This window comes from Podarcis pityusensis (genome assembly GCF_964106645.2).
Source record: "Podarcis pityusensis genome assembly, chromosome: 2".
Taxonomy (NCBI): domain Eukaryota; kingdom Metazoa; phylum Chordata; class Lepidosauria; order Squamata; family Lacertidae; genus Podarcis; species Podarcis pityusensis.
Window position 1 is genome coordinate 85,929,073 of NC_138029.1, and position 12,335 is coordinate 85,941,407.

A 12,335-nucleotide genomic window follows, 5' to 3' on the forward strand; every position below is an offset into this window, starting at 1 on the left:
AAAATTACTCAAATTCACTATCAAAATTAGAAAATTTGCCAGTATTCATTTCAGCTATAACCATAATGCAACTAGAGAAGTAACAGTAATTTCCAAGGGTTGTATCTAATGCTGGTGCTACTCAAGAGTAGACACAATTAAATTAATGGAGATGAGTAACTTGGGGTCCATAATTTCAATCCTGAATGTTACCAGCATTAGACACAACCTCAAACCATATTCGTTGTTGCATTAACCCACCATATATAGCCATATCTTAATGCACTGAATAAACATCAACTTTGGAAGAGTTACGGCACCAGCATCTATCACAACCATGTAATAACTTGTCTGTACGCAAGAAGTTTTTTGAACAATGGTTCTTCCATGCCGCATGAAAAACTGCTATTAAAAAGCTTTCAATAATACATTGTGCTATAGAACAGAGGCCTGGTATTAATCCACCCCCCTTCAAAACTACTACTGGATATTCCCACGCCCCTAACTCACTCTTTGGATCCTTGTGTTCACACACACAGACACACACACACACAAACACACACACACACACACACACACACACACACACTGGAATAGTAATTACAGATTTTATTTATAGCTGGTGCTTTTTCTGTAATTTGGGGTGCAAATTCCATCAGTTTTTAAAAGCTGTCTGCTAGTTAATTAGGCACCACATTTAACTGGCCACGAAATTATTTTAACCAATGTTGCTAAAATGCAAAAAACTGCAGATGACAAGGGCCCTCTTAAAAAAGGCATTGCCCATTTTCTCTCATATAGGAAGGAATGCCTTTAAGATGTTACAACACATGCATGGACAAAAAAAAAAAACAGTAAAAGGGGGGTTTGTGCTTCAATCGTCAGTTATTGACTAAAACTAATATGATCAACCAACAGCACAATCCTATATAATGTTATAATCTCATTGTGCCAACTATGGCCTCCTCTCACAGGGAGTTGCAGCCTATGATTTCTTTAGTACGCAGTCAACAGTTCAGATGTTTCTGTATTTAAAGCTATTATTTGGGAAAGCTTTGGATTTCTGCTCATCTAGGTCAGAATATTATACACATTTGAGAGTAGGCCTTTGAAACCAATAGATATAAAATTCTCAAATGATTGCAAATCTCTGGTGATACCAAAAGTTTGCATACATATTGATAAAAGAGTGGTCTATGACTCTCCATGATACTGTAAGACTTCTAATCAGAGATGTAAAATCCCTGAATGAAATCAAACTTTTCCCACAGTGAAGAACTTGCTTTCTGAGACTCTGTCTCAGTGCCCCCTCCTTCTCTAGTGTTTAGTTTTTAAGTAGAAGTCCTGGAGCTCAAGGACAAACATCTTCTGCACATTTTCCTCTAATTAATGCACATGCTCAGAAGCCCCCTTCATTAATACTTCACAAGCCTCGCAGTCCTTCCACTACATATAGGTTTTGGGATGAGCCTTGGAAACTCCTATCCGGGAGACTTATGCCCTGCGTGATGCTGCAAATCTAGGAATAGGGTAGTGTTAGGAAGAGAGGCACTGGGTCACGTCCAACCACCACTAACTGGCCAAGGCCTGGGGGACCACATAAGGGAAGATTAACTGCAATGAAGTCACTCCTCACTCCAGCGCTGGAATCGTCTTTTTTTATATAAAAAACAAAAAAGCATATGATCAAACCATGACCCATCTAGCCCAGCTCCCTGTTCACACAGTGGCAAGCTTGTAGGAAGTCTACAAGCAACAGCACTCTGCTCTTCTGTGAGTCCCACAAACTGGTATTCAGAGCCATATCATCTCCGGACAGCAGAGGTAGAACGGAATGGGTAGAACGGAAAGGTAGAACGGAATTTAGAATGGAATGATTCACCCAAATGCTTCCTATTTAAAAAATGAGCTGTGTTTGCACCTTTAAAATAACAGTGAATGTTGGTCATTAGAATCTGAACTAATACAGAAACTAAGGCATTGGGATCTTTCAATCAATTAAAAGGAATGCCGGTGCAATATTGTGCAAGAGCACATGCTCGGGGGAAGGGGAACACACTTTAAAAATAATAAATAAATAAATGCCCGGTTACTTGTGCTTAACCAAATGCAAAGCAAAGAGAAAAGAACAGAAGGGCATGCAATGGATGGGCAACAATCTTTTCAAATTCCAGATATCAATTCCCAAAGAATGGTGGAGACTAAGCACAGTAGTGCCACTTCCTAAACAGGGATAATAAAATTGGAACTGTTAAATCAAAGATAAATTTGGCAGGAGAGAATTTTGGAAGCCTCTCTGACTGCACACTGCTCCTACTTGTGCATGAAACAAATAAAAGTGCCACCTCCAATCCAAACTTCTTTGCAATTAGGATCACTTTCCTTGCAGTTTGCTGTAACAGGACCCAACTATTTGCTAATGGATATGTGGGAGGGGAGGCATCTAAATCTGTTAGGAAAAACTGTGTGTGAACCCCAAGAGGAAAACATGCATGTTCTTGAGAATGGTCCACTATTATTAATGACAGCCTGGCCATCAAGCTGCTTTAAAAAGGATTCTCCACACTCGTTTTATGAAGCAGACTGCAGCTAAAAGCAGGCAAAAACTCTGGAATTAAGACACGCAGTTGTTTTCAAATTTACCATATGAAGAGTTAATAAAACAGCAGTGACCAGGCCACTCTCCTGCTTGAAAGGATCACATTAAATACACAAGCACAGGAGATGCAACGTATGGTTCATATTAGTGGTGCTCAGCTTGGCAGTGCTCCCTCTGGCTTTCTTTCTTTCCTTCTCCTCTGACCAAGAAAAAGAAACAAACTATCTGTATGTGTATTATGTAGCTCTCCCGTTCCATACCTGAACCTGGCCCTGAGTGAAACACATCCTTCAAACCAGCCCCGCTCCTAAATCACATTAATTAGGCAAGGGCACCCCTTAGACATAACTATCCATGGGAAAAGAAATGCTGTACCTGACTTACAAGGTTCAGATGCTGGACACAACAGTCACAAACGATACGACTTTTCCCCAAAGCTCAAAGCGCTAATCTCAATTTCGTTTTATGCTCATTTATATCTCACACGCAGCACAAATGCAGGGCACTTCGTTGTAAGTCAAGATGAGGCAGGTATTGTTATACAATATATTTCCTATCTTGATTATTATTTTAACAGTGATCAATGATTTAATTAACACAGAAGGTTTTAATCGGCGCTAAGGGAAAAGTGAGTCACGTGGTTGTGGAAAGTCGTAGGTGAATTCTCTGGTCTCTGAATGATGGGACATAAAGCTACAACTTATACCAGGAGAGGCCAGTGAGCTCCTGAAGGCAGGCTTGCAACCACTTTGCTTCACCCCTAAGGTCTGGCTCAGGAGTTGTACACAAGGTTGTATACAGCTTATGGTTAGTGAGAAGAAAGCTTAACCATAAGCCCTGGTAAGGACAATATGCTAAGGCAAACCTCGGCTTAATGTAGTTTAGAAGCAAAAAAAAGGGACCAGGGGAGAGCAAAGAGAGCTTGTCTCTGGGAGCACACTCACTCAACACGGTTTCGCTAAGCCAAGCCTTGACTTAGCATGTCACGCAAACCAAGATAAGGAATACCATCTTCATCTGGAAAAGAAATTATGTCCAATCACCTGCCAAGTCTTGCATGCTTTGCTTATGTAAAGAATGTGCCCGGCCTAATCTGATCACCTCAACCCAGAAATTGAGAGGCAATTAAAGGAAATGAACCAACAATTACTTAAAAGTGTATTCATAATTTTAACTAGGTGTGAAATTTACTCTTCCCTAGATGTTAAGCTCTCCTGTTCATCCATTAGTTTCTTCCACCCAATAGATCTGATGAGCTGGCTTCCACTTCACAGCATTTCAACAAAACAATGGCTGAAAAATATACCAAAATAATGAGGGTAAAATAAAAAGAAGCTTCTAAAGAGCTACTTGCATCAGAACCTTCCAATGAACTTTCCACAAACAAGAGATCTGAAAAACTCACAGAGCACAATACACAAGGAACAGAACAAACCTTACTGAAACAAATGGGAGTGGCGCAAGAGCATAACCACGATCTCGGGAAACATGTTCATTTCAACGGGGCCTGTGCAAGAGAAGTTCTTGGCATGCTGCGATCTTATTCTTTAAACACTTGCAACAAAGGGAGCTCCAGATCCCCCCCCCTTTAAAAAAAAAAAAAGTTTTACTTATAGCCGTATCTTCAGATCTGTTGCACCAACAAGTAAGTGCCTAGGACATTGCATGCCAACCATTCTGTAGGAACAGAGTCACACACTGACTGTTTGCCAGGAGGAAAGTAAACACATTGGCACAGACATGTTGTATTAGGTTGCCAGGATGGGCACATCTCTGAACTGGAATATGTTTGTCATTAAGTTTGAACAGCCTCCAGTGCATCATAACTGCAAGCCTGACTGGATTTGCTCATAGTTGTGTGTGTGTGTGTGTGTGGTGCACTATGAAAATGGTACAGATTAAGGCAAACCAAAATAAAACTATCATAAAATTGACTATAGTGGGTTTCCCTCCTTCAGCCTCATTAACAGGCTTATGTCCAAGACCAAAGTAATTCTGGACAAATGTTCTTTTAAAAGGGAGCGATCTTGCACGGGAACTAAGAAGTCAGAATCCTAATGGATTTTTTTTAGTTAAAGTTGAGGAGAAGGGGACACAGAGGGTCATGACTGCTTTTCCAAGCCACTTGATTGTAATTTGCAAACAGCTGCTATGAGCTGCAACCCTCACTAACGTGTGGTTCTGAATTTATTGTTGTTGTTGTTATCATTATTATACAACTATAGTACATAAATCTGTGGTAATTAGTATAATTCTTGGACTTAAGAAAAGTCTTTATTCTCTTGGAATTAATGTTTTGAGCTCCACACATAAGTCGGCTTTCCAACATTTGTTTCACTCTTACCAGTGAAGACTACCGTACTTCCCACAACTACTCTAATTATTTAATAACTTTTTTATAAAAAAACCCCAACAACTTGGCACTTAAGGTGGGCTTATTTCTCTTAAGGTCATAGCATACCTTCTTAAAGTGTGTGCTTTAAGCATGAAAGCAGTACTTAAGGTCTCTACGGACTCACCCTGCCCCCAGCTCTAAGCTGGTTACATTATGCGCCCATCCACAACCTTTGTTCCTCCCATCCTCTTACATGTTTATTTAATTTATATACCACATATTTCAACAGAAATCTCTACATATCCTGACAAAAGGAATAAATATTAAGGAATCGACCTGATCAGGAAGGAGTTGCACTCCCTACTAAAGGAGCAGGTGAGCAGCTTGGGGGTCCTTCTGAATCCACTACTGTCACTGGAGGTACAAGTGGCCTCAGCAGCACTGAGTTACTGTAACACCAATAGCTGAATCCTACTGTGACCTGAATGGATCATTCCCAAAACAGTATGACACCTGATTGGCTCTCTAAACACTCGTGCTCATTGGCTACATTCAAATGAAGGAAAGCTACTGCATATCAACCTAAGCAAGTTGTGCTTCCTTTTTATTGTTATTTGGCTGTAACTTTTGATAGAATACAGATAACTGAACAAACTTTGTTGCATTACATTCTTCATTAAATTATCTTTCCACTGATATATAATTTTATGCTATTGCTCCCCCCCCCCAAAAAAAAGGTTTTTAAGAGCCGTCAAACCTTGAAAATACACTTTTCCCAAAAGGTTTCTACCATTTTGGCCACTAGTGTATACATTCAGCTCCATTATACATGGGGTTTCCTTTGAAGACAGTTCTGAAAGTACAGCCAGTGAAGAATTCAGCAGCTAGATTATTAACTGGGACCAGAAGGTCTGAACATACTTGTTGTTGTTTAGTCGTTTAGTCGTGTCCGACTCTTCGTGACCCCATGGACCAGAGCACGCCAGGCACTCCTGTCTTCCACTGTCTCCCACAGTTTGGTCAGACTCATGTTTGTAGCTTCGAGAACACTGTCCAACCATCTCGTCCTCTGTCGTCCCCTTCTCCTTGTGCCCTCAATCTTTCCCAACATCAGGGTCTGAACATACTACCGTACATCAATTCCGGCCCAACTGTAGTAGCTACCAATTAGTTTCCTGACTCAGTTCAAATGGTTGCAGCAGTGACAAGACCTTGCCTACAGATACTTCAAAGACACAGTTTGGTTTTGTCTCCTTTACCTGAGCAGCTTATTGAGTTAATATGTAATAAAAGGAAGTTGTTCCTTCCAGGTCAGGAAAACCGTTTTAGTGCTGGAATTCGATGTTTCTAAAACTACTGTATTACATGGGTTATAAATTATTTCTCTCATTTTCTGTTGTGGTATAACATCTATATAGGTGTCATCCAACAATGATTGAGTAAATGCACAACAGATTTCCATGTGTGCAACTGGGCATAATTTTCTCTGCCTATACCCTGCTGGTGTGCCCCAAAATCTGATCCAGGCTTCCAGAACATATTTTAGGGGTGCATGGGGGGAGGAAGGGAAGACAGGCAGAAGTGCTGTTATGCAAGCAGCAGCATTGTAGGTCATCCATAAAATCAATTCTATATAGACTGTGCTTTGGCATGTTTTATCAAGCCAAGAATATAAACAGCAACCGCGGGCAATTCATAGGCATCAATTGTTGTTGTTGCTATTTATTAAATCTGTATATCGCCCTTCATCCAAAGATCACAGGGCAGTTCACAACATAAAAATATAAAATGAGAACACAAACACATAATAAAAACAGAAACAAACCAATAACCCCCTCCCACAAACTCAATGTGTTCAAAGATTCACCTGTCAGTTTTGCTTTTGTACTATCTAGTGCTGCCATTCTTTACTTCTTGCATCCATTATCCTGCTTTAACCACTTCTTTCTTATGAGAAGTAGCAACAGCACAGACAGCAAGACAATGCTGTGAAAATAAAGTCCCATCTATCGGCCACGGCAAAAGAAACGTCAGGATGAACCTTCTGACAGAAAGAGCTGTTCAAGAGTGGAGCAGAGTCCCTGGGAAGGTGGACTCTCCTTCCTTGGAGGTTTTTAAGCAGAGGTTGGATAGCCATCTGCCATGGATGTTTTAGTTGAGATTCCTGCATCACAAGGGATTGAACTACAGTAGAAGATCCTCAGGTTCCCTTCTAACTCTACAATTCTATGATTCTATGATGTGTCCTAGAAAGTGCTAGAAGGGTCACCAACAGATTGCCTACTGGGCTGTACAGGAGTGAGAAAGAGAGAAAACATAGCTTTCAACTAATCCGGTTGAAGGCATACAAATCTACCTTTACAGCAGCTTCCTGTAACAACATTGCTTCCTAGCCTATAAAATAAAGATAATGATGACAACTCAGTTTTCTGCTTAGGAGTTTGCTCCCAAGTTTTTTAAATGACTGGAGTAATGGGCAAATTCTTTCTTTTTGCCACGACTCAAGAAAGGGGGAGGGAACACAATATTCGATATCCTCATTCCAAAACTTTATTATTAAAAAGACAGCAGTTGTGTCACATCATGTATGCTCCTCCAGTTTATTAAGTTGGATATGTGGCAAATTAAATACCTTAATTATCATTAAGGTAATCCCAAAGGCCAGTCAGAAATGTGTTACCACCACATTTTCAAAGCACAAATCCTAGGCTCATGCTCTTCAAGATGGATTTCAAGTACTGTTGAGCAAATAGTATTAAATGGCCTCATTGGAGAATGGTTTGCTGCGTCAAACATTTTAGCCAACACACACACACACACACACACACACACACACACACTTCTCTTGTTGCAGTTCCAATAATCAACCCCAGATGGCAATTTACATAGGCAACAGTGTAAAGGAATCTGTGTGCTGCTGGCGTTCTCAACCTCAATCAGAAAGTATGGGCGTTCGAGAATGTCACTGTTTATTTTTAATTGCTCTGTCCCTCCTTTGTGCAAGTTCAAGCGGTCACAGATGTCGAAGTCTATTAGCAGAATAGGTACGAGATGCCACTTTATTTGCTGGGAGGGTTCCTTGAATTTGGAAAGCAGCTGTTTTGCAATGTCCCCAATGCCCAGTGGGCACCAGCTGTCAATCTCAGTTAGCAAAGGGTCAGGGCAAAGAAAGGTCAAGGAGTGTCATGATCCAGAGTGTGTTATAAAATCTGCCTCCTCTGTTACTTTGTAGACCTGTGAACGGAATAACCTCTCACAGGTATCCAAGCCTAGCACTCCACACAGCATACGTGAGAAACCCAATGTAATCATGTCTTACATTGAGGTTTCACACTTATCTAAAAACCTAAAGTGCTGGATGCATGCTGAACATCTAACTAAAATTATATTCTACATAACTAAAACAGGGGTGGGAAACCTGTGGACCTCCAGCTTTTGCTGGACCCCAACTCCCATCAGTCCCAGCCAACATGGCTAATGGTCAAGGATGATGGGAGTTGTAGTTCAGCTAGAGGGTCACAGATTCCCCTCTCCTGAATTAAGGAACAGACATAGCCAACAAGCAAAATACTACTATCAGTACTACTAACAATAATGTAACCTTTTTTCAAAACAACAACTCGATTTTTAATGGTGCTGTCAAACCCAATAAAAGTGAACCTTGCCTAATAATGAAGAAATGATGTCTTGATTTTTCCCCGGTGTTCTTGTGCCTTTCTATCTCTTTATTTAACTCTAGGATTTGAATTCCCTTTTCTATTATAGCATGTTGATTGAAACAACTGTACCCCATAATCATCACAATTATAACAAATAAAGGCTTGACATATCTCACTTTGTATGTCATGAGTCTATCTCATATATTAGTTTCACCTTTTAAGTTGAATTACTGAAATAAATGAACTTTTCCACAATATTCTAATTTTCCGAGTTTCACTGTACACACACCTCTCTCATCTGTTTGATCTTATCCATTCTTCACATTACAAGCCATGCTGTCCTTCTTTTCCATATAGTCTTACTAGTTTTAGGCAAAAATGAAGACTAATGAAACAACGTTTTCATTATGACAAATATTTAAAGGGTTATCTGAAAAACTGCATTTCAGAATCAAATGGTTTACGGTACAAGATTTTCAACCCAATATCTGAAAAGCCCCATTTATCATTCATTTATTGTGTCTCACATTTGATGTTCCATTCCACCCTAATGGAAAGAAGATAGTCATTTTGCTTGTTTTGTAGCCATGACTCTCTTCTTGTCTAGCAATAAAAATGCCAGTACATGATTCACATTCACTGACAGTGCTAAACCTTCCAAAGTTAGAAAGGGGACTACTAGGTTTTTTCAGACAGTTTTCGAAATGTCAGATTATTCAGATTGAGAGAGAATAATCAGAGAGAGGTGGTGGAAAGCAAAAACGGAGATATCTGTAACATTCAGGACATATGAAGGAAGGAATGGATACTAAGCTGATCTCCAATGGGTCCAAGGCTGCAATCGTATCCTCACTAAAATGGGAGTAAATCCCTTACAACAGAGTGGGACTCACCTTTGAGGAAACATGCTTAGGATTGGATTGCAAAGGGTGACATTCTAAGCAGATTTACATCTGAATAAATGGAAACACTTAAGTTCAGTTTTAGGATATACATTTGTTCCATGTCCATGACATTTGAACATTCAAAGGATATGATGTTACATTTTTTACCATGCTAATAGCTGCTCATATACATTTCCAGTTGGAAATATATGGAAAAATAATTACTCTGCTTTGGTTCATCTTTTGTTCACAGGCTGAAGCCATATAACATTTTATTGCAACAGCTAACTCTTCACTTTCCCAGTGCCATACACTTTTCTTATAGTCTCCTCCTTTTCTGAAGCAGGCAGAATATTAAAGTTGTCTGATTCCCCTGTCAAAATATTTTCCCCAGTGATTTCCTGTGTCTTTCTAAATAATGTCTCCAATAAGGACTGAACCCACAGTCCTCAGGCACATAATCTCGCTGAAAGCAGATTTTAAAATGTTCACCTAATGTTCTTGACTACAAACATGCCCTGAATTTGTTCTCTTCTCACTTCTGTCTGCTGCTACGATCAGGCAAAGATTTTGCCCCATTTGGCTGCCTGAACTGTTTCCCATATCCTTGTTTCTGGTGCCTCCCCCTTTTAAGAAGCCAGCCTGCGGCTTTCATTTCCCTTGCAAATTACATTATTCGTGATTCCATTTAACAATACCATGTTAAGCGCTGCATGGTGCTATACAGTTTTTCCCAAAGGGTTTGTTACATTCCCAAGAAGCAAACCAACACAGGTTGGCTAGGTAAGTTAGGAAATATATGGAGAGACGGGAAGCGAGGGAGAAGCAAGCACAGTCTTACCTTCTGCGTGTTTTTCTCATTCCCTTTTATAGAGATGTTAGAGGTAGAAATGATACACTCACCTTGAGGGCAGGAATCTCCACGTTGTCTCCATTGCTGACACAGCCTGAAAGAATGGTTCCCGTCATCACAGTGCCTTGGCCCTTAATGGAGAAGCAGTGATCTACGGCCATGAGGAAAGATCCTGATGGGTCTCTTGTGGGTAGGTAAGCCTCTGACTTCAGGACCTAAACACAATACAAAAAGAAGCACTATAGGTTGGTGAGCCGTCATATCGCGCATGAACGGAGGAAACATGAGGAGGACTGATTTAACCATTATATACTTTTTCTGATTCCAGGTGTCCTGCAGCAAGGTTGGAGCAGGCCAACATCAAATGAACTGGGTATGCTACCCAGAATATGCACGCTTAGTTCAGTTTTCTGCCTTAAGAACTTGGCGCAGCACAATCAGCTTGGTTAGCAAACAATGCCAGGGACAAAGATCCTGCCATAAGGCAACGCAGACACAGCTGCGCTACAGTGAAGAGCAACTGCTTGTGTCCCCTGGATGCATATACCCCGACCTGTTCTCAAGAGCTGCACACATGAAAAGTTCAAAAATCCCTGTATCCACTCCTCTCTTTGCCTTGGACAATTTGTGACTACAGCAGGATCGCAACTTGCTGTATGCATTTGGTGGCTGGCCAGCTGATATCACACAAATTAAGCTTGTGCAAGTCAGGAATCTTAAAAGCTCTTTCCATGCCTGGCTTTCCTGGTGCAGAAAGAGCTTTTGAGCTCTCAGGCTTGCTTACTGGGTTCTGGGAAGGTCTCACAAGGCCTTCAGAAAATCTCGCAGTACCATTCAAGATCTCATGAAGGCATCCAGAGCCAAGTAAGCAAGGTGGAGGGCTCTCTGTTGAAAGGGATTGCAAAGGGATTTAAATCCAGGTGCACGCATCTATAGTATGCAGGAGGGCTCACACTAAATTTCATCTGGGCATTCTAATATTATTGTAATTGGAGATCTAGGTCAAAGCTCACAATTTCCCTCCTACCTCACATATGTTTCTAAATGCATCATACTCCCCATCTGTAACTTAATGCGCTTTTACCTCATTTGGCTACTAACTACTCTGTGAAATGTGGGACATTAGAATTTCCATTTCATGGATGGTAAACTGAGGCCAAGAAATAGTGACTTGCTGGAGACTACACAATGAATCCATTGCACTTGTCCCACGATCCATGCATAGATCATGATTGTAGTCCTTAAAAAATGGGGGTGGAGGAAACCTCCAAGTGCACAACCGAGCCCTATACATTTTAAATAAAATCATTCCTTGGGGCAGTCTTAGGCACCACCAATTTCAATTTTAGTTTGTCACAATAAATAACCAACCATGATTTATTGAAAAAATATATTGTAAACTCACACATTTTCTGTTATAATCAAAGTTATCTTTAAGTTCATGGTTGCATCAAGTGGACAATATATTACTGCCTTCTGAACAGCTCTTCTTTTTAAAGTTACTATCCTGGGTGGTAAATTTACAGGTCGAGAATTTAGGACACATTTTTAGGAAAACTACTGAACTTAGATGCTGCTACATAGAGGACAAATAGAGACAGTTAGGAAAGATGCTTCCCAACTTTCTAAATGGTTTACTTTAAAGGTAGCTTGGTCAACCTGGAATATGCACATTTTTTTCTCAAAAACATGCTAATCAATTAAGGATATTTTGTCATTGATATTCTCCAAGCTGATAGGTAGATACCTGCAAGCTTATGCATACAATTGTAGTGGTAATTTGAAAGCTGACTCATGCAGACCATACCAGGACAAAAAATATATTTAAATAAATAAACAAACTGCTGCCAGAAACATGGAAAACTCTGCATTGTCTTTTTCTGCACTGGAACCCTCTGAATAAACTAATGAAATTTATCTGCACCATCTCAAGTCTGTGTCTACATTTCTGCCTTTCAAGAGGAGGAAACCATGTGGCGAATTTGGGCACCTTAAACTGTGAGAATATACCCCTAGCCATTTCTCA

General features: G+C 40.3%; 1 protein-coding gene across 4 annotated transcripts in view; it reads right to left on the reverse strand.

Annotated features, from left to right (window-relative positions):
- The window catches only part of EEFSEC (eukaryotic elongation factor, selenocysteine-tRNA specific), a 162,906-nt gene that overhangs the window by 89,063 nt on the left and 61,508 nt on the right, over positions 1-12,335 (reverse strand). For all 4 annotated transcript variants that reach the window (XM_080996924.1, XM_080996927.1, XM_080996925.1 and 1 more), the window contains one exon: positions 10,360-10,524. In XM_080996924.1, the coding sequence (XP_080853050.1) occupies positions 10,360-10,524 (165 nt within the window). The remainder of the gene's footprint in view (positions 1-10,359; positions 10,525-12,335) is intronic.